Source organism: Engystomops pustulosus, chromosome 2, assembly GCF_040894005.1.
Source record: "Engystomops pustulosus chromosome 2, aEngPut4.maternal, whole genome shotgun sequence".
In the NCBI taxonomy this organism is placed as follows: Eukaryota; Metazoa; Chordata; class Amphibia; order Anura; family Leptodactylidae; genus Engystomops; species Engystomops pustulosus.
In genome coordinates this window covers 214,302,087-214,323,695 of record NC_092412.1, presented here as the reverse complement: position 1 = coordinate 214,323,695, position 21,609 = coordinate 214,302,087, and the positions used below count along the sequence as shown (strand labels likewise).

The 21,609-nt window shown below is 45.0% G+C and overlaps 2 protein-coding genes across 2 annotated transcripts in view; one reads left to right on the top strand and one right to left on the bottom strand.

Annotated features, from left to right (window-relative positions):
* Nucleotides 1–12,761, bottom strand: part of VTN (vitronectin) — a 31,894-nt gene extending 19,133 nt beyond the window's left edge. Inside the window, exon 1 of the mRNA XM_072138092.1 lies at nt 12,661–12,761. Within this exon, the coding sequence (XP_071994193.1) occupies nt 12,661–12,727 (67 nt within the window). The 5' untranslated portion in view covers nt 12,728–12,761. The remainder of the gene's footprint in view (nt 1–12,660) is intronic.
* The window catches only part of SARM1 (sterile alpha and TIR motif containing 1), a 125,866-nt gene that overhangs the window by 32,289 nt on the left and 71,968 nt on the right, over nt 1–21,609 (top strand). The gene's annotated exons all lie outside the window — the stretch shown is intronic.

The following is a 21,609-nucleotide window of genomic DNA, read 5'->3' as shown; positions in this document are numbered from 1 at the left end:
ATTGCAGAATATTATCATGAAGAAGCAATCAGAAGATTGCTTCTTCATGTCCCATGGTATAAAAGTGAAAAAGTAAAAAAAAAAATGTTATTCAATAAAAAAATAAAGTAATAAATCACTAAAAATGCCCAAAACCCCCAAAACATATAAAGAGACATATAACTGAAAAAAAAGTCTAAATCATAACACAAACCCCACATATATAGTATCACCGCGTCCGTAACAACCCGTAGAATAAAAGTAAATCATTATTGAACCCCCACGATAAACGCCGTAAAAAAAAACTGCTATAAACCTTCCAAAAATTATGATTTTTAGCTATTCAATCCCACAAAAAATGCTATAAAATGCGATCAAAAAACCATGTGTACTCCGACATGATACTGGTGCAAAGTACAACATGTCCCGCAAAAAACAAGCCGTCAACCAGCTCCGTAGCCAAAAACGTAACAAAGTTATGCCACTTGGAAGATGGCAATACAAAAATTATAGATTTTTCCCCACATTAGGGTTTTGTTTGACAAATTTAGTAAAACGTAAGAAAATATATTCAAGTCTGGTATCCCCGTAATCGTATCAACCCATAGAATAAAGATAACATGATTATTAGTCTATACGGTGAACACCAAAAAAAAAAAGAGTAAAAAATCCAGTACAGAATTGATGCTTTTCTACTCCTGCCCTCAAAAAAAGTTCCTAAATTTTCAACAATAGGTGATACCAACCCCAAAATGGTAACAATGGAAAAAGCATCTCATCCCGCAAAAAAAATGCCGTCACATGGCCCCAATAACGAAAAAGCGAAAATTTTATAGCCTTCAAAAGGGGCCAATGAGGAAACTAAAATCCTGGCAGCTGCAGCGCCCTCCTTCCCTTCTGCGCCTCGCTGTGCCCCCATAAAACAAGTAACGGCCACATGTGGGGGGTCTTTGTACTCAGGAAAAATTGCAGAACAAATTGTATGGTGGGTTTTCTCTTTTTATATTTTGGAAATGTGTAAATTTTGGTGCTAAATGAACGTATAAGGGAACAATATGACCATTCTAAATTTCACCTCCATTTTGATTCAATTACTATGAAGATCTCAAGGGGTTAACAATCTTCGTAAAAGCTGTTTCTGATAGCTTGAGGGGTGCAGATTTGAAAATGGGTAGATTATATAGGGGGTTTTGATGCTAAATATGTAAAATTTCATTCAAAACTGTATTTATCCCCAAAATAGTCAATTCTGAAAATCCGGAAAAGCGATATTCTATTTGTAAGCCGCGTGACGTCAAAATAAATTATCCAGATATTTCAGAAATTATGAAAATGTAAAGTAGACAAATGGGAAATGTTATTCAGCAACTTATTTAGCTGGTAAATCTATCTGCCTGAAAACGCAATGATTTAGAATTTCGAAAATGGCAAATTTTTCAAAAAATTTATCATATTTTCTTTTTTTTGTAAATAAACGCAAAACTTATCTGCCAAAATTTACCACTAAAATGAAGTACAACATGTGGGGAAAAAACAATCTCAGAATCGTTTTGATAAGTAACAGTGTTCAAAAGTTATAACTAGAGATGAGCGAACACTAAAATGCTCGGGTACTCGTTATTCGAGACGAACTTTTCCCGATGCTCGAGTGCTCGTCTCGAATAACGAACCCCATTGAAGTCAATGGGAGACTCGAGCATTTTTCAAGGGGACCAAGGCTCTGCACAGGGAAGCTTGGCCAAACACCTGGGAACCTCAGAAAAGGATGGAAACACCACGGAAATGGACAGGAAACAGCAGGGGCAGCATGCATGGATGCCTCTGAGGCTGCTTAATCGCACCATTATGCCGAAATTATGGGCAACAGCATGGCCATGACAGAGTGACAGAATGAAGCTAGATAGCATCTAAAACATCCAATAATTGACCCTGACACTATAGGGGACGGCATGCAGAGGCAGAGGCAGCGGCAGCAGGCTAGAGAGTGGCATGGCGACATACCCTAATTGGACTCAGGCTTCAAACCAATGGGTGTCAGAGAGGAACCAAAGGAGGTGAGCAAGAAGCGCTCAAATAATATCGGTACATGATAAAAGTTTGCCAGTATATTTTGTGGATTACACAGCAGGGTGGCGACAAAGTTAACATGGAAGCCATGAAAACAACCCAAAATTCTGCCTGACACAGCTCGTTTGATAAGGGGACCATGTATGCTTACAGTTCATGCCAGTCGCTGCACTGGCTGCCAGTCTCCTTTCGAATACAGTTTAAAATAATAATAACCCTCATCCATAAAGCTCTGTATAATGCTGCACCCCCCTACCTCTCCTCTCTTATCTCAGTCTATCGCCCAACCCGTGCTCTTAGATCCGCCAGTGATCTTAGATTAACCTCTACCCTAGTGCGGACCTCCCACTCGCGTCTCCAAGACTTCTCTAGAGCTGCACCAATTCTATGGAATGCTCTGCCCTGGACTATCAGACTAATACCTAACCTCCAAAGTTTCAAACGTGCTCTTAAAACCCATTTCTTTAGGCAAGCCTATAACACTCATTAACTGCATGAAGTTTTAACTCTTCTACTAACCCGTCCTGTGTCGTCCTCCCATCTGTTATCCAGCAACCAACAGGCACCAGACTTCTCTGCAGTCCCATTCACCCTGGACCTGGTATATAAGATGACGGCTGAGTGGTTCAAGCGACAGCAATTCCATTTATTATATTTTTTTCTATTCCCTAAGAAGAATGGCTTGACCATTAAATATTCTTTTACCTCGTGTTACCCCATCATCTTCATAAACCGTAAGCTCTGGCGAGCAGGGACCTCACTCCTGTTGTTCCATACAAATGTTGTGCTCTGTTACATTACATTTGTATTTGTTTCCTATGATTTGTAAAGCGCTACAGAATATGATGACGCTATATAAATAAAGATTATTATTATTATTATTATGGAGGCAGTGAACTAGTAGTAGATTAAAGGTGCTGCAACTATGTTAGTTGGATCTTGGGATGGAGCTGGCGCTCTGCAGCCAGGCGAGCTTTTGCCAATCCAAGCCCCTGTCTCTAGGCTACTCCCCAAACAGCACTTCTAAGAACCTTTTGTATAAGATCAAGTGTAGTAGCGTTCTTATAAGTTTAGGATATGGCGGGTGAGGGGAATGTAAACAGATGCGCAAGAAGCGCTGAAATAATATCCCTAAATGGTAAAAGTTTGCAAGTATATTTTGTGGATTACACAGCAGGGTGGCGACAAAGTTAACAACTTTGATGTGGAATGCCCTGTAATAGCTCTTGGGCGGTGTGCCTTTTATCGCCTAGGCTCAGCAGTTTCAGCACCGCCTGCTGTCGCTTAGCGACGGCACTGCTGCTGTGCCTAGAGCTACCGACTGATGGCGCCATGCCCACGGATGGTAATTCGGAGGAGGAGGAGGTGGAGGAGGGGTGGGAGGAGGTATAGTAGGCCTTTGAGACCTGGACCGAGGTAGGCCCCGCAATTCTCTGCGTCGGCAGTATATGACCAGCCCCAGGGTCAGACTCGGTCCCAGCCTGCACCAAGTTAAGTGTAGTAGCGTTCTTATAAGTTTGGGATATGGCGGGTGAGGGGAATGTAAACAGATGCGCAAGAAGCGCATGATGCGCATGGAGCTGGCGCTCCGCTGCCAGGCGAGCTTTCGCCAATTCAAGCCCCTGTCTCTAGGCTACTCCCCAAACAGCACTTCTAAGAACCTTTTGTATAAGATCAAGTGTAGTAGCGTTCTTATAAGTTTAGGATATGCCGGGTGAGGGGAATGTAAACAGATGCGCAAGAAGCGCATGATGCGCATGGAGCTGGCGCTCCGCTGCCAGGCGAGCTTTCGCCAATTCAAGCCCCTGTCTCTAGGCTACTCCCCAAACAGCACTTCTAAGAACCTTTTGTATAAGATCAAGTGTAGTAGCGTTCTTATAAGTTTAGGATATGCCGGGTGAGGGGAATGTAAACAGATGCGCAAGAAGCGCATGATGCGCATGGAGCTGGCGCTCCGCTGCCAGGCGAGCTTTCGCCAATTCAAGCCCCTGTCTCTAGGCTACTCCCCAAACAGCACTTCTAAGAACCTTTTGTATAAGATCAAGTGTAGTAGCGTTCTTATAAGTTTAGGATATGCCGGGTGAGGGGAATGTAAACAGATGCGCAAGAAGCGCATGATGCGCATGGAGCTGGCGCTCCGCTGCCAGGCGAGCTTTCGCCAATTCAAGCCCCTGTCTCTAGGCTACTCCCCAAACAGCACTTCTAAGAACCTTTTGTATAAGATCAAGTGTAGTAGCGTTCTTATAAGTTTAGGATATGCCGGGTGAGGGGAATGTAAACAGATGCGCAAGAAGCGCTGAAATAATATCCCTAAATGGTAAAAGTTTGCCAGTATATTTTGTGGATAACACAGCTGGGTGGCGACAAAGTTAACAACTTTGATGTGGAATCCATGAAAACAACCCAAATTTCTGCCTGACACACCTCGTTTGATAAAGGGACGATGTATGGAGGCAGCTATATGGACGACTTTTGGAGGTAGCAATGGAGACAACGTGTGGAGGCTGCTATGGAGACAATTTAATTTGGATAGTGCCTGTATGTGGCAGTCCCAAACATTTTTCAAACCAGAGGAGCAGGTAGGTGGCCCTCCAGTAAAATGGAATAGATTGAGTGCCTGTATGTGGCAGTCCCAAAAATGTTTCAAACCAGAGGAGCAGGTAGGTGGCCCTGCAGTAAAATGGAATAGATTGAGTGCCTGTATGTGGCAGTCCCAAAAAATTTTCAAACCAGAGGAGCAGGTAGGTGGCCCTCCAGTAAAATGGAATAGATTGAGTGCCTGTATGTGGCAGTCCCAAAAATGTTTCAAACCAGAGGAGCAGGTAGGTGGCCCTGCAGTAAAATGGAATAGATTGAGTGCCTGTATGTGGCAGTCCCAAAAATGTTTCAAACCAGAGGAGCAGGTAGGTGGCCCTGCAGTAAAATGGAATAGATTGAGTGCCTGTATGTGGCAGTCCCAAAAATTTTTCAAACCAGAGGAGCAGGTAGGTGGCCCTCCAGTAAAATGGAATAGATTGAGTGCCTGTATGTGGCAGTCCCAAAAATGTTTCAAACCAGAGGAGCAGGTAGGTGGCCCTGCAGTAAAATGGAATAGATTGAGTGCCTGTATGTGGCACTCACAAAAATTGTTTCAAACAGAGGACCGGGTAGGTGGCCCTCCAGAAAAATTAAATGCATGAAGTACTATAGCAAGAGCCAGTGGGCCCTGTCAAAAAATAGCCATTTTCCTCTGCTTTACTGTACAAAGAGGAGGAGAAGGAGGAAAATGAGGAGGAGGAGGAGTGGATCAATTATTCAGGTTGAGCTTCCTTCACCTGGTGGAGATTGGAAATTCTGAGAAATCCAGCCTTTATTCATTTTAATAAGCGTCAGCCTGTCAGCGCTGTCAGTCGACAGGCGTGTACGCTTATCGGTGATGATGCCACCAGCTGCACTGAAAACCCGCTCGGACAAGACGCTAGCGGCAGGGCAGGCAAGAACCTCCAAGGCGTACAGCGCCAGTTCGTGCCACATGTCCAGCTTTGAAACCCAGTAGTTGTAGGGAGCTGTGTGATCATTTAGGACGATGGTATGGTCAGCTACGTACTCCCTCACCATCTTTCTGTAAAGATCAGCCCTACTCTGCCGAGACTGGGGACAGGTGACAGTGTCTTGCTGGGGTGACATAAAGCTGGCAAAAGCCTTGTAAAGCGTACCCTTGCCAGTGCTGGACAAGCTGCCTGCTCGCCTACTCTCCCTCGCTACTTGTCCCGCAGAACTACGCACTCTGCCGCTAGCGCTGTCAGAAGGGAAATACTGTTTCAGCTTGTGCACCAGGGCCTGCTGGTATTCATGCATTCTCACACTCCTTTCCTCTGCAGGGATGAGAGTGGAAAGATTTTGCTTGTACCGTGGGTCCAGGAGAGTGAACACCCAGTAATCGGTGCTGGAATAAATTCTTTGAACGCGAGGGTCACGGGATAGGCAGCCTAGCATGAAATCTGCCATATGCGCCAGAGTACCAACGCGTAAGAATTCACTCCCCTCACTGGCCTGACTGTCCATTTCCTCCTCCTCCAACTCCTCCAACTCCTCTTCTTCTGCCCATACACGCTGAACAGTAAAGGACTCAACAATGGTCCCCTCTTGTGTCTCACCAACATTCTCCTCCTCTTCCTCCTCATCCTCCTCCACCTCCACCTCCTCCGATATGCGCTGAGAAACAGACCTGAGGGTGCTTTGGCTATCAACAAGGGAATATTCTTCCCCTGTCTCTTGTGACGAGCGCAAAGCTTCCGACTTCATGCTGACCAGAGAGTTTTTCAACAGGCCAAGCAGCGGGATGGTGAGGCTGATGATGGCGGCATCGCCACTGACCATCTGTGTTGACTCCTCAAAGTTACTCAGCACCTGACAGATATCAGACATCCACGTCCACTCCTCATTGTAGACTTGAGGAAGCTGACTGACCTGACTACCAGTTCTGGTGGAAGTTGACATCTGGCAGTCTACAATCGCTCTGCGCTGCTGGTAAACTCTGGATAACATGGTCAGTGTTGAATTCCACCTCGTGGGCACGTCGCACAACAGTCGGTGAGCGGGCAGTTGGAGGCGGCGCTGCGCTGCCCTGAGAGTGGCAGCATCTGGGCTGGACTTCCTGAAATGCGCACAGATGCGGCGCACCTTCGTGAGCAAATCAGACAGATTGGGGTATGTCTTGAGGAAACGCTGAACTATCAGATTTAACACATGGGCCAGGCATGGCACATGTGTCAGTCTGCCGAGTTGCAGAGCCGCCACCAGGTTACGGCCGTTGTCACACACAACCATTCCCGGCTTGAGGTTCAGCGGTGCCAGCCACAGATCAGTCTGCGCCGTGATGCCCTGTAATAGCTCTTGGGCGGTGTGCCTTTTGTCGCCTAGGCTCAGCAGTTTGAGCACCGCCTGCTGTCGCTTAGCGACGGCACTGCTGCTGTGCCTAGAGCTACCGACTGATGGCGCCGTGCCCACGGATGGTAGTTCGGAGGAGGAGGTGGAGGAGGGGTGGGAGGAGGAGGAGGCATAGTAGGCCTGAAACACCTGGACCGAGGTAGGCCCCGCAATCCTCGGCGTCGGCAGTATATGAGCAGCCCCAGTGTCAGACTCGGTCCCAGCCTCCACCAAGTTAACCCAATGTGCCGTCAGCGATATATAGTGGCCCTGCCCGGCAGCACTCGTCCACGTGTCCGTGGTCAGGTGGACCTTGTCAGAAACGGCGTTGGTCAGGGCACGGATGATGTTGTCTGACACGTGCTGGTGCAGGGCTGGGACGGCACATCGGGAAAAGTAGTGGCGGCTGGGGACCGAATACCGAGGGGCGGCCGCCGCCATGAGGTTGCGAAAGGCCTCGGTCTCTACTAGCCTATAGGGCAGCATCTCCAGGCTAAGCAATGTGGAGATGTGCACATTAAGGGCTTGGGCGTGCGGGTGGGTTGCACCATATTTGCGTTTCCGCTCCAGCGTCTGGGGTATGGAGAGCTGAACGCTGGTGGATGCTGTGGAGGATCGTGGAGGCGACGATGGGGTTTTTGTGGCAGGGTCCAGGGCAGGGGGCTGACTAGCAGCTGACACAGGGGAAGGAGCAGTGGTGTGCACGGCCGGAGGTGAACGGGCTTGTTGCCACTGAGTGGGGTGTTTAGCATTCATATGCCTGCGCATACTGGTGGTAGTTAAGCTAGTAGTGGTGGAACCCCTGCTGAGCCTGGTTTGGCAAATGTTGCACACCACAGTCCGTCGGTCATCCGGTGTTTCCTTAAAGAACCTCCAGACTTCTGAAGATCTAGCCCTCGCCGCAGGAGCCCTCGCCACGGGAGCTTCACTAGTTGACACATTTGGCGCTGATGCACCAGCTCTGGCCCTGCCTCTCCGTCTGGCCCCACCACTGCCTCTTCCAACCTGTTCTGGTCGAGGACTCTCCTCCGTCTCAGAAGCACTGTGTTCACCCGGCCTCTCAACCCAGCTTGGGTCTGTCACCTCATCATCCTCCGATCCCTCAGTCTGCTCCCCCCTCGGACTTCCTGCCCTGACAACAACTTCCCCACTGTCTGACAACCGTGTCTCCTCATCGTCGGACACCTCTTTACACACTTCCACTACGTCAAGAAGGTCATCATCACCCACAGACTGTGACTGTTGGAAAACCTGGGCATCGGAAAATTGCTCAGCAGCAACCGGACAAGTGGTTTGTGACTGTGGGAAGGGTCCAGAAAATAGTTCCTCAGAGTATGCCGGTTCAAATGCCAAATTTTCCTGGGAGGGGGCAGACTGGGGGGGAGGAGGCTGAGGTGCAGGAGCTGGAGGAGTGGCGATTTCGGTGACATGGGTGGACTGCGTGGAAGACTGACTGGTGGTGGACAAATTGCTCGAAGCATTGTCAGCAATCCACGACATCACCTGTTCGCACTGTTCTGGCCTCAACAGTGCTCTACCACGAGTCCCAGTAACTTCAGACATGAACCTAGGGAGTGTAGCTCTGCGGCGTTCCCCTGCTCCCTCATCAGCAGGTGGTGTCTCACCCCGCCCAGGACCACGGCCTCTGACCCCTGCAGTAGTTGGACGCCCACGTCCCCGCCCTCGTCCTCTACCCCTAGCTCTCGGGTTAAACATTTTTAAAATGAGAGTTATAACTTTATTTTTTTTTTTACTTTTTTTTGTTTTTTTTTGTGTTTTTTTTTTTTTTTGTGTTTTTTGTTTTTTTTTGAGTTTTTAAAACCAAACAATGCTATCCTATTGCTATGGCTATTTTCTAGCCAAGTATCAAAGCACACTACTATGCCAGATGAGATGACACTGAGTTAGTGCCTAATTGAAATCCAACCCCTACTAAATTTTCCCACTTCGGTCTTTGCTATGGATATGTGCGTCACTAAGCGCAGAACACAGCGGTCGCAAGTCTCACTACAAATTGCTCAGAATTGGCTAGTACATGCACTGCAGAAAGTACAGCCACCAGCAGATCAACCAGAAATCAAATATATAGAACGCTACTGTATGCGTAAGTAAGCTCTTTGTATTCTCCTATGGCTATTTTCTAGCCAAGTATCAAAGCACACTACTATGCCAGATGAGATGACACTGAGTTAGTGCCTAATTGAAATCCAACCCCTACTAAATTTTCCCACTTCGGTCTTTGCTATGGATATGTGCGTCACTAAGCGCAGAACACAGCGGTCGCAAGTCTCACTACAAATTGCTCAGAATTGGCTAGTACATGCACTGCAGAAAGTACAGCCACCAGCAGATCAACCAGAAATCAAATATATAGAACGCTACTGTATGCGTAAGTAAGCTCTTTGTATTCTCCTATGGCTATTTTCTAGCCAAGTATCAAAGCACACTACTATGCCAGATGAGATGACACTGAGTTAGTGCCTAATTGAAATCCAACCCCTACTAAATTTTCCCACTTCGGTCTTTGCTATGGATATGTGCGTCACTAAGCGCAGAACACAGCGGTCGCAAGTCTCACTACAAATTGCTCAGAATTGGCTAGTACATGCACTGCAGAAAGTACAGCCACCAGCAGATCAACCAGAAATCAAATATATAGAACGCTACTGTATGCGTAAGTAAGCTCTTTGTATTCTCCTATGGCTATTTTCTAGCCAAGTATCAAAGCACACTACTATGCCAGATGAGATGACACTGAGTTAGTGCCTAATTGAAATCCAACCCCTACTAAATTTTCCCACTTCGGTCTTTGCTATGGATATGTGCGTCACTAAGCGCAGAACACAGCGGTCGCAAGTCTCACTACAAATTGCTCAGAATTGGCTAGTACATGCACTGCAGAAAGTACAGCCACCAGCAGATCAACCAGAAATCAAATATATAGAACGCTACTGTATGCGTAAGTAAGCTCTTTGTATTCTCCTATGGCTATTTTCTAGCCAAGTATCAAAGCACACTACTATGCCAGATGAGATGACACTGAGTTAGTGCCTAATTGAAATCCAACCCCTACTAAATTTTCCCACTTCGGTCTTTGCTATGGATATGTGTGCCACTAAGAGCTAAACACAACGGTAGCAAGTCCCCCTGCTAATTCCTCACAAAATGGTACTAGATGCAAATTAAAATAAAAAAAGTAGAACGTTATTGTAGCCCTAAGAAGGGCTGTTGGGTTCTTTGAGAATCACTCCTGCCTAACAGTAAGCTAATAGAACACCCTAACGCTTTCCCTGACCAGCAGCAGCTCTCTCCCTAGCGGCATCCAGACACAGAATGATCCGAGCAGCGCGGGCAGCGGCTAGTCTATCCCAGGGTCACCTGATCTGGCCAGCCAACCACTGCTATCGACGTGTAAGGGTACCACGTCATGCTGGGTGGAGTGCAGAGTCTCCTGGCTTGTGATTGGCTCTGTTTCTGGCCGCCAAAAAGCAAAACGGCGGGAGCTGCCATTTTCTCGAGCGGGCGAAGTATTCGTCCGAGCAACGAGCAGTTTCGAGTACCCTAATGCTCGACCGAGCATCAAGCTCGGACGAGCATGTTCGCTCATCTCTAGTTATAACCATATAAAGCGAAGCAAGTCCGAATCCAAAAAATCGGGCTGAGCCTTAAGCTGTAAAATGGCTGCGTCCTTAAGGGGTTAAACAACTCATTGTAAATTGGGAGACAAATGTAAAAAAACATGATATGTTGGACACCTACAGCATAGTCAATTGTTTTATCATGACCGCTAGTATTTCAATAACCTTTTCCTTTAGAATTATCCCTCCCTGTTTAGCATACATATAACAATACCGGAAACACTTTCTTAAAATTTTATTGGAGCTCTCTGAGTCAGCACATATATTGATCAATACCCATAATAAGAAAATTAACAATGCTGTAGGTGTCTGACATATCATATGTTTTTTATATATTTGTCTCCCAATTTACAGTTCATGGACCACATGATATCAATAAATAAATGTATAAAAGTTAAGTTGTAATCATACTCAGACATGGTGAATTTTGTGCTGCCTCAGTACAGTCTTGGAAATATTATAAAGAGATATCCTACTGAGTATCGTGATCCGCTTTTGTTAATAAGAAGTTGCAGTGGGTATCTGCTGCTGATTTTGAAAATAATTGATTTATAATGTTTTCCTTGTTTTGGTAATACATGGCAAAAAGTCATATATCCATTGACTAATTTTATTGTGTAATCACATAACAGTGATAAGTAATCCAAAGCCCTTTGACCTTCTTGCCCCTTGTTTCCTCACGTGTTTATTTGCACTTTCAGGGAAGGCCAATGCCCCATGTTATTTCTTTACAAAACAAAATTCTAAGCCTAATGATGAAATATTTTAGATAATATAGAAAAAAAGCAACAGAATGACAGTGCTTCATAAAAGGGATACAACAGTGTATTATAATTTGTAAAGTGATACGGAATCTAATGGCGCTATATAAATAAAGATTATTATTATTCTATATAAAATCCTCCATCACTCATCTTGTTTAGGAAAGAGTTTAGATTTTATTTTCTACATGTATTATTAAATCCTATGTCAACTTTTATAGCTGGTATTGCATTAATCCAATGCGTCTACAACCTCTATGCAGCCGGTTCAACAATCTAAATCACCTTCAAGAAGATGTCTAAAGTATGATAACATATGGACTGGAGGAACTGCCAGTGACAATATGGAGGGCAGCAGGTGTGTATATTCACAAAATAGAGAAAAATATTTTCACTATGACCGGAGCTCCAAGATTTCTAAAACTTCGATGAACAGCACCAATCTTCAATTTCTCCTGCTGAAAGTGTGTCACCATTCAGACTAGCACCATCGCATTCTCATTCTCCTCCTTTATTATATTGTAACTGGAAGAAAATATGCAGGCAGATGGTGTGGTACGTTCCAACAAGGTTAAAATTTATTCCAGTTCATTATAATCACAAAAATCCAATAAAAATGCGCATATCACAAATTCACATAACGGGACGCTAGCTTTCTCTCCGCCCATTGATAATAATTCACAGTTAAAGACAAAATGCACCAAATGAATCAGTTTGCCCTATTTATTGATACAAGACTCATAGTTGATGTTTTTGATGTTGATGCAACCCCAGATGATTTTATCTGCTCAAAAAATTTCTGTAATGTAAGTGACCATCCCCTTACACTCCATAAATGAGCTAGAGTAAAAACATTCATTAATGTTTTACACCAGTTTTTGGCGGTTTTGGGTCCTTAATTAGTGTTTGGAATGCCTGCACCATTTTATGAATTGTTGGCGCCACAAGAAAGCGGTCATAACTTTTTTTGGTTACACAATTTTGGCCGCAGTTGTGAAATCCTAATACTTTTCCAGCACTTCTAGTTTCCCAACATTTTTTTTGGCATACTATTTGGTGCACAATTTGAGCAGCTAAAAACTGGTCTTCCCAGTTCTATTTCACCATCATAAATGTGGAGTTAAATCTGACTATTTTCGGTAATTAGCTTATTCATGAACCTTGCGCCCCAATTAAGCATTCCAGTGTAGATCACTGAAAGATGTCTGCACCAAAAACATGGAACCTGCGACACAATTAATTACCCCGCGATAAGCCACAAAATACAACTCCAACCCTACAAGAATACACAGCCTTAGTCTACCTACCTTCAGCAGCCTGGCCAAGCCAGGCTACCCCCGAGAGCAGGAGGGCAGAGAGCAGGAGAGCTCTCATCACTGGGTTCTTAGATGCTCCAGTGTACTATGGTGCAGTCTCTGACCTCTGCTTTTATCCTCCTGTTTGTTTGACATTTCAACACTTCTGTTTACACAGATTACCAGATATTTTCCCAACGCCCCCATGTTCCTGGTATCCAGGAATCAATCCTAAAACAAAACAGTGAATGAGGAATGTATATTCATTCTTTTTATACTTTTTGTTCATGTAAAATAAGGTCTATTTTGATACTATTTTGAGCAACATACCGGAACAATTTAAAGAAAATCTACCATCAAAATTAAAGATAAACTAGGGACACTTACTATAGTCATAGATCCAGGCACAGTGAATGTGGTGATCTTCTGCTATTTGTTATTCATGGCCTCCTTCCTTCAAAAATCAATGCTTAAAATCGTTCTAATGAACCAGAAGAATTGTACCAGAGCTCCTCTGTGCTGTAGCTACATAGGCTGTTACACTGTGCAGGAGCATTTCCCCCTTCTACTGTGTGCTGAGTGTTCTGCTGTGTTCCTCTGCTTAGTGAGATTAGTAGGTAGAGGAAGGGGGGATGTGCTGAGGGAGTAGGGGAACGGTGAGCAATATAACAGCCTGTAAATCTACAGCATAGTAGTATATCTGGTATAGATCTTCAGGCTTATTTGCATAATGTTAAAAGTTGTTTATACAATGAAGGAGGCCATTGATAACATAAAGAAGATATATGAGTTAGTGCCCCTGGTTTATCATGCTTGATTCTGATGATAGATTGAAATACTGTTAATGGAAATCTAAGTACATTACCCTGTTAAGTGATATGTGTGCATGGGGGGGTTCAGCACTGTGAAGATGCTCTAACCTTACGCTCCCCTGCAACAGGGCCAATCAGATCATCATCTGATGATGTCATTATCAGCCAATCATATCATCAGCTAAATTCATCATCAGCCAATAAGATCATCAGCTGAAAATGGCCTTGTCAACATCAGATTTTAGCAGGCAGGAAAAAGAGCCAAATGATTCCCTTTCTCTGAGATTTCTTAGAAAGAGGAGATTGCTACTGGATGTCTGTGCAACATACAGTTTCTTTTGTCAAGAAAACTAACCCTAACCCTCTACCCTTTCCCCATCCTAAAAGATGGAGCAAGGACTGGCAGTTCTGCCATGTCTATGGGCAGCATGGACCTTCATAGGTGTTATAATCAGCTACACCATCTCTGAAGGTCTGTCAGTAGGTGGGGGGAAAGACAACCAGACAGTGAGCCCTGAGGCTGAACCCCCTCCCACTGTCCCTACCTACTTGCCTCAAGACAGCTCTAGCAACTGCGGACAACCTCGGTGGCGGTCCCTATACTATGTAAGTGACACACGTAACTGGACAAGACAGACAACACAATAAGGGGTAGTCGACAAGCAGAATCAAAACCAGAAGAATCGCAGTACAAATTCAGTAGGCAAAAACGGTAGTCAAAGTCAGGCAAAGGTTCGGCAACGATAACAGAAGGTACAAGGAGGTCACAGGGAAATATGGGGAGCTGGGATATCCAGGTAAGAACTAGACAATAGCCAGCACGCAATTGAGCCACTGGCAGCCTTATAAGTAAAGCTGGAGAGACAGACAAGAAGCTGATAGGACTAGTGCTGATTGGAGCTGAAATCAGCTGCATCAGTCCAGCAAAGACCAGGTAACTCATTAACTGCTGGACCATAGTCATCGGGTGTGTCCAGACTCCAGAGGCACAATTCACACTGAACGGTTCTGACAGTACCCCCCCTCTTATGAGGGGCCTCAGGACCCTTAATCATTGGACCAGGCTTAGAAGGATTATGTAAATGGTACCGCCGGACCAGACGGGGCGCATGCATGTCTTTAGCAGAGATCCACGTGCGCTCCTCCGGTCCGAAACCCTTCCAGTGGACCAGATACTGTAAGGAGTCCTGTACCCAGCGGGAATTCAAAATTTTCTCCACCTCATACTCCAATTCCCCCTGGACGATGAGTGGAGCCGGAGGAGGTGAAGGCAACACCGGTGGCACATATCTTTTAAGAAGAGACTTATGAAACACAGGATGGATACGAAGAGCATTGGGTAGTTTCAACCTAAAGGTTACCGGATTAATGATTTCCACAATGGTATAAGGTCCAATATATTTGGGTGCCAGTTTCCCTGACTGCACCCTAAGTTTCAGATTTTTAGCTGAAAGCCAGACCTTCTCACCTAGTACATATTGCTGACCAGATATACGTCTTTTATTAGCATGTCTTTGATAAGCCTCTTGGGCTTTTACCAAGTTCTGATGAGCTTGGGCCCAAACTGTGCACAGTTTAGAGAAAATGACCTCGGCTGAGGGATTAATAGATTCTGCAGAATGAACAGACGAGTACCTGGGGTTAAAACCATAATTACAGAAGAAAGGTGACATCTTAATAGAACGTTGTTCATGATTGTTTATAGCAAACTCTGCTAGAGAAATGAAGTCTTTCCACTTATTCTGAGTATCAGCCACAAAACATCTTAGAAATTGCTCTAACGATTGATTGGTCCTCTCTGTCTGTCCATTGGTCTGAGGATGGAATGCAGACGAGAAGGACAGAGAGATACCTAATTTGCCACAGAACTCCCTCCAAAACCTAGCCACAAACTGGACACCCCTGTCGGAAACAACATTCTCAGGCACCCCATGAAGACGTAGAATATGATTAATAAAAAGTGTGGCGAGTGTGCGAGCGTTAGGCAGTTTGCGTAGTGGGATGAGATGACACATCTTAGAAAATCTATCCACCACTACCCAAATGACTGTCTTACCCTTAGATAGTGGCAAGTCGGTAATAAAATCCATAGAAAGATGCGTCCAAGGTCTCGTAGGAACCGGTAGAGGATGTAACAGACCCTCGGGTGGTCTACGAGGGACCTTGGACCTAGCACAAACCTCACAAGCTTCGACAAAAGCCTTGACATCTCGAGCCCAAGATGGCCACCAGTAATGGCGTGAGAGCAGATACTTAGTACCTGCCACACCTGGATGACCAGACAAAACTGAACTATGAATCTCTTCAAGAACTCGGAGTCGAAGGTTAGGCGGTACATACAACAAAGATTCTGGAGTGTTATGAGGTGCTTGACCCTGAGATTCTGCAATCAGGGTCACCAAGTCAGGTTGCAAAATAGACACTACTACCCCGGGTCTTAAAACAGTATCAGATTGAGTCCTGGGGGAACTTTCTATATCAAAGCTACGAGACAAGGCGTCAGCCTTGATATTACGGGAACCAGGTCGGTAAGTGACTTCAAAATCGAATCTGGTAAAAAACAAAGCCCATCGGGCTTGACGTGGCGAGAGACGTTTAGCATTGTCTAGGTAAACCAGATTCTTATGATCAGTGAGTACCACCACCTTATGTTTGGCACCTTCAAGGAAATGCCTCCATTCATCAAATGCCAACTTGATGGCCAATAGTTCTCTATTACCGATATCATAGTTACATTCAGCTTGAGAGAACTTCTTTGAGAAGAACGCAATAGGTCGCATGTTAGTAAGAGTGTCCGATCCTTGGGACAACACCGCTCCTACCCCTACCTCTGATGCGTCCACCTCCACAATAAATGGACGTTCAAAATTAGGTTGAGTCAATACTGGGGCCTCTGAAAAACACTTACGGAGCTTGTCAAAAGCTCGGATAGCCTCATGAGACCAGTTGACAAGATCTGCCCCCTTCCTGGTGAGATCAGTAAGTGGTTTGGCTATAACAGAAAACCCCTTAATAAATTTCCTATAATAATTAGCGAACCCCAGAAATCTTTGTAAGGCCTTCAAATTATTGGGACGTTCCCACTTTTCGATGGCCACCACCTTAAGGGGATCCATACGGAAGGAATTAGGGGTGATGTAGTAACCTAAAAAAGAGACCTCCTGGATACCAAACTGACATTTAGACAACTTAGCAAACAGACTGTTTTGTCTAAGCAGTTCCATCACTACACGAACATGTTTTATGTGTGAAGCCCAGTCGGGAGAAAAAATCAAAATGTCATCTAAGTAGACCACAAGAAAACGACCTAGATGCTGACGAAATATATCATTCACAAAATGTTGAAAGACCGCCGGGGCATTACATAGACCGAAAGGCATCACTAGATATTCAAAATGACCCTCTGGTGTATTGAAAGCGGTCTTCCATTCATCACCCTCTCTGATTCTAATCAAATTGTAAGCCCCTCGCAAGTCTATCTTGGAAAACCATTTGGCCCCCACAATTTGGTTAAATAAGTCAGGAATCAGGGGTAGAGGGTGTTGATTCTTAACAGTGATTCTGTTAAGTTGTCGATAATCTATACAGGGTCGTAATCCCCCATCCTTCTTTCCCACAAAAAAGAACCCTGCTCCCAATGGGGATGAAGATGGGCGAATGTGACCCTTCTGGAGACTTTCCTTAATATACTCCCGCATAGCCTCCCTTTCCGGACAAGACAAGTTAAAAATACGACCTCGAGGAAACTTGGCGCCGGGAATTAATTCAATGGCACAGTCGTATGATCTGTGTGGCGGCAATCCGTCCACAGTTTTTTCATCAAATACATCCGCATAATCGGACAAAAAACTCGGAATATCCTCTTCCATGGAAGAGCACTCAGCAAAAGAAACCACCTCACAATGGGAGTCACATTCAGTACCCCATTTCACCAGTTCCCGGTTTGCCCAATTAAAAACAGGATTGTGCTTCTCCAACCAAGGCAAACCTAAGATCACATCAGACGACAGGTTATGCAGACACAAAAACTTCATACTTTCCACATGAACTGCCCCCACCTTAACCTCAAGGCAGGGGGTGATGTAACGTATATCCCCCTGAGCAAAGGGGGCTGAGTCTGCTCCTGTGACATTAACAGGAGATTGGAGCAGAAGGGGACACACCTCTAGACCGGAAAAGAACATAGGGTTAACAAAATTAGCAGAAGACCCCGAGTCAATCTGAGCATAACCAGAGATGTTTCTCCCTTCCAAAGACAATGAAATAGGCAATAATAACTTATTCTTATTGGTGAAGGTTACCTGTTCGCCTGAGTGACCCCCTCGATAGTCACTCAGGCGTAGAAGTTTTCCGGCGGTGGTCCAGGAAGGGATGGACATTGCCGGACTCGATGTCCTGCTTTCCCACAGTAGAAACATAAGTTGTTCAACACACGATATGCACGTCTGGTCTTGGCATCAGTAGAATCCACTTGCATAGGTTCCTCTGATGGGGGTATAGCAGGAGGGGAAGGACTAGGGTTGGTAACACGAATAGGTGAAGGTCTAAAAGCGTCTGATGTACCTCTCTCCTTTAGCCTGTCTCTCAAGCGTCTGTCAACTCGGATAGCTAATGTCATGCTATCCTCAAGTGAACTAGGAGTGGGATAAGCTACCAACAGATCCTTCTACCGATCATTCAGTCCGACACGAAACTGAAATCGGAGTGCCGAGTCATTCCAAGTGGAGGGACCACTCCACTGCCTAAACTCCGAGCAATATTCCTCCACAGGACGCCTACCCTGCCTCAGACCTGTCAGGTGACGTTCAGCATTAGCTGCACTATCCGGGTCATCATACAGTAGCCCTAGGGCCTGAAAAAACCCATCCACCGTCTGCAACTCAGGAGAACTAGGAGGTAACGAGAAAGCCCATTCCTGTGGTGACCCCTGGAGTAGAGACATAACTATGCCCACCTTCTGGACCTCATCCCCAGAAGAGCGGGGGCGCAATCTAAAAAACAATTTACACCCCTCCCGAAAGGCACAGAATCTCTTTCTATCCCCACTGAACTTATCTGGGAGTTGTACAGGTGGCTCAGGTGGTGCTGGGGAAGCCATGGTAAACTGACGTGGGGCCGTCTCCTGCTCATGAAGCCGAACAGCTAGTTCCTGCACCATGGTGTTGATTTGCTGCATCTGTTCCACAATATTTGTCAACGCAGTTCTGCTGTCCATGACAGCGACAGTATATTTTTGGCTGGCTATTCTGTCAGTAGGTGGGGGGAAAGACAACCAGACAGTGAGCCCTGAGGCTGAACCCCCTCCCACTGTCCCTACCTACTTGCCTCCAGACAGCTCTAGCAACTGCGGACAACCTCGGTGGCGGTCCCTATACTATGTAAGTGACACACGTAACTGGACAAGACAGACAACACAATAAGGGGTAGTCGACAAGCAGAATCAAAACCAGAAGAATCGCAGTACAAATTCAGTAGGCAAAAACGGTAGTCAAAGTCAGGCAAAGGTTCGGCAACGATAACAGAAGGTACAAGGAGGTCACAGGGAAATATGGGGAGCTGGGATATCCAGGTAAGAACTAGACAATAGCCAGCACGCAATTGAGCCACTGGCAGCCTTATAAGTAAAGCTGGAGAGACAGACAAGAAGCTGATAGGACTAGTGCTGATTGGAGCTGAAATCAGCTGCATCAGTCCAGCAAAGACCAGGTAACTCATTAACTGCTGGACCATAGTCATCGGGTGTGTCCAGACTCCAGAGGCACAATTCACACTGAACGGTTCTGACAAGGTCATTACGAGAACCATTTAATAGCATCACGTAAGATTCTAGATTTTATTAGGAAGTCTTTTAATAGAACATGAAATTGCTAGGACCAAACTGTATATATACAGAACAGTAGTAATCCCTCCACCCTCTATATACACATGTAATAACTTCTAGTTCATTACTCGCTATCAGTACTCAATAGAATGAATTATCACTGGTCCCATAGACTATCATACATAAAATAGAAATGGATGAGTCTGCTGCAAGGCCTTTCTAATAAGATACTTTACAATCATTTAAATGTAAAATGACATGTATTACTAGGAGCTCTAGTACCCTGCATGGAGCTCTACTAATCCTATGTATTTATCTTTATCTGGCTTCAGGGGTAGTGGACCCACTGGACCACCGTGGACGATCACGTAAGCCGACACCTGGGACCTTAGTTTTCACTTGGTTTTCACCAGAGCCCACCGCAAAGCAGGTTGGACTTGTTGCGGCGTGGTACCACTACACCACCAGGTCCCAGAGTCCATTGTTCTGGTTACAGTGTTCACCATATCACATCTGCTAAGTGACTTATATCTATGTATAGATAGTGTGCAATAGCAAACCTTGTCTGATTCTTTTCTGATAAATTATTAGTAATTCTATCCAACCCTGATCTAATTACATATGAATTTGGGAAATATGAGCAACAAACTATGTGGCTGCCATAACAGAGATTGTTACTCAACTCTCCCAAACTGCAGAATGGCTAATCTATGTAGTTATATAGTGATGGATGGCTGCAGGGCTGTGGGGAGGCATTTTGGTGCCCGAGGCAGACAGGCAAAATTGTAGCAAAAACGTGGCAAAATCAGGACTGATCATGATAGGAAAAATTTTCCCATTTTCATTAACAATCATAAGAATGAAATCTAATATACCAACTGCTAAGGGATCATTTACAATAAGGTATACCAGCAGTAAATATAGCACAAAAAAAGGTTCCTCCAGTGAAAATACAACACATCTAAATATATACCTGAAATGTATATACTTATAGATTCCGGCAATGAATATATCAAACACATAGATACCAATGACTAGGCCGCACATATAAATATTTACCAGCAATAAAAACTTTGCATAAAAATATCGTGCACATATAAATATATAACAGAAATGTATTCTGCATGCATAAATATACATATAATGCATTAAATGTACTGCACATTCCCCCAGTATATATGTAGCTTATGTCAGCACATGTCCCCAGTATATAGGCAGCCCATGTCAGCAGATGCCCCCTGAATATAGGTAGCCCATGCCTCCAATGTATATGAATCCCATGCCCACAGTATATATACAGACAGTTCATGCCCCCGGTATATAGCCAGATAGCCCATGTCCTTGGAATATACTGTAACTAGACAGATCACCCCCAAGTATAGAGCAAGCCAGCCCATTTCCCCAGTATATAGCCAGTTAGCCCATACCCCCAATATATAGCCAGCCCAGGCCCCTTAAAATAAAGGAAGCCAGACATGCCCCAGTATGAGGCCAGCCAGCCCATGCATCCAGTGTATAGCCAGCCCATGCCCCAGTACATAGCTCTCCAGCCCATGCCTCTAGTATATAGTCCATGCTCCCAATTATTTAGCCAGCTAGCCAATGCCCCCAGTATATAGCCAGCCCATGCCCCAGTTTATAGCCAGTCAGCCTATGCCCTAGTACATAGCTCCCAAGTCCATGCCTCTAGTATATAGCCCATGCTCCCAAGTATTTAGCCAGCCAGCCCATGCCCCCAGTATATAGCCAAACAGTCCATGCCCCACAGTATATAGCCAGCCAGCCATGCCCCCAATATGAAGCCAGTCAGTCTATGTCCCAGTACTTAGCCAGTCAACTCTTGCCCCATTACATAGCTCGCCAGCCCAGTTTACCTGGGTAGATGGGAAATGGCTTAATATGTCCTACAGATATTTTTAGGATACAGACAATTCTTAGGTAAGGATCCTGGATATATTGTGTAAAATATCTTTATCTAGGGCTCAAACAGCCCTTATAAGTTGTAAGGTGACTTCCAGATTAATTGTTATATCCAAAATGGCTACCGGTACCGGGATGAGAGCATGAAATACAGACTCAAAATGTTTATGCCTCCCCGCAGGGCTGTGGGGAGGCATTTTGGTGCCCGAGGCAGACAGGCAAAATTGTAGCAAAAACGTGGCAAAATCAGGACTGATCATGATAGGAAAAATTTTCCCATTTTCATTAACAATCATAAGAATGAAATCTAATATACCAACTGCTAAGGGATCATTTACAATAAGGTATACCAGCAGTAAATATAGCACAAAAAAAGGTTCCTCCAGTGAAAATACAACACATCTAAAT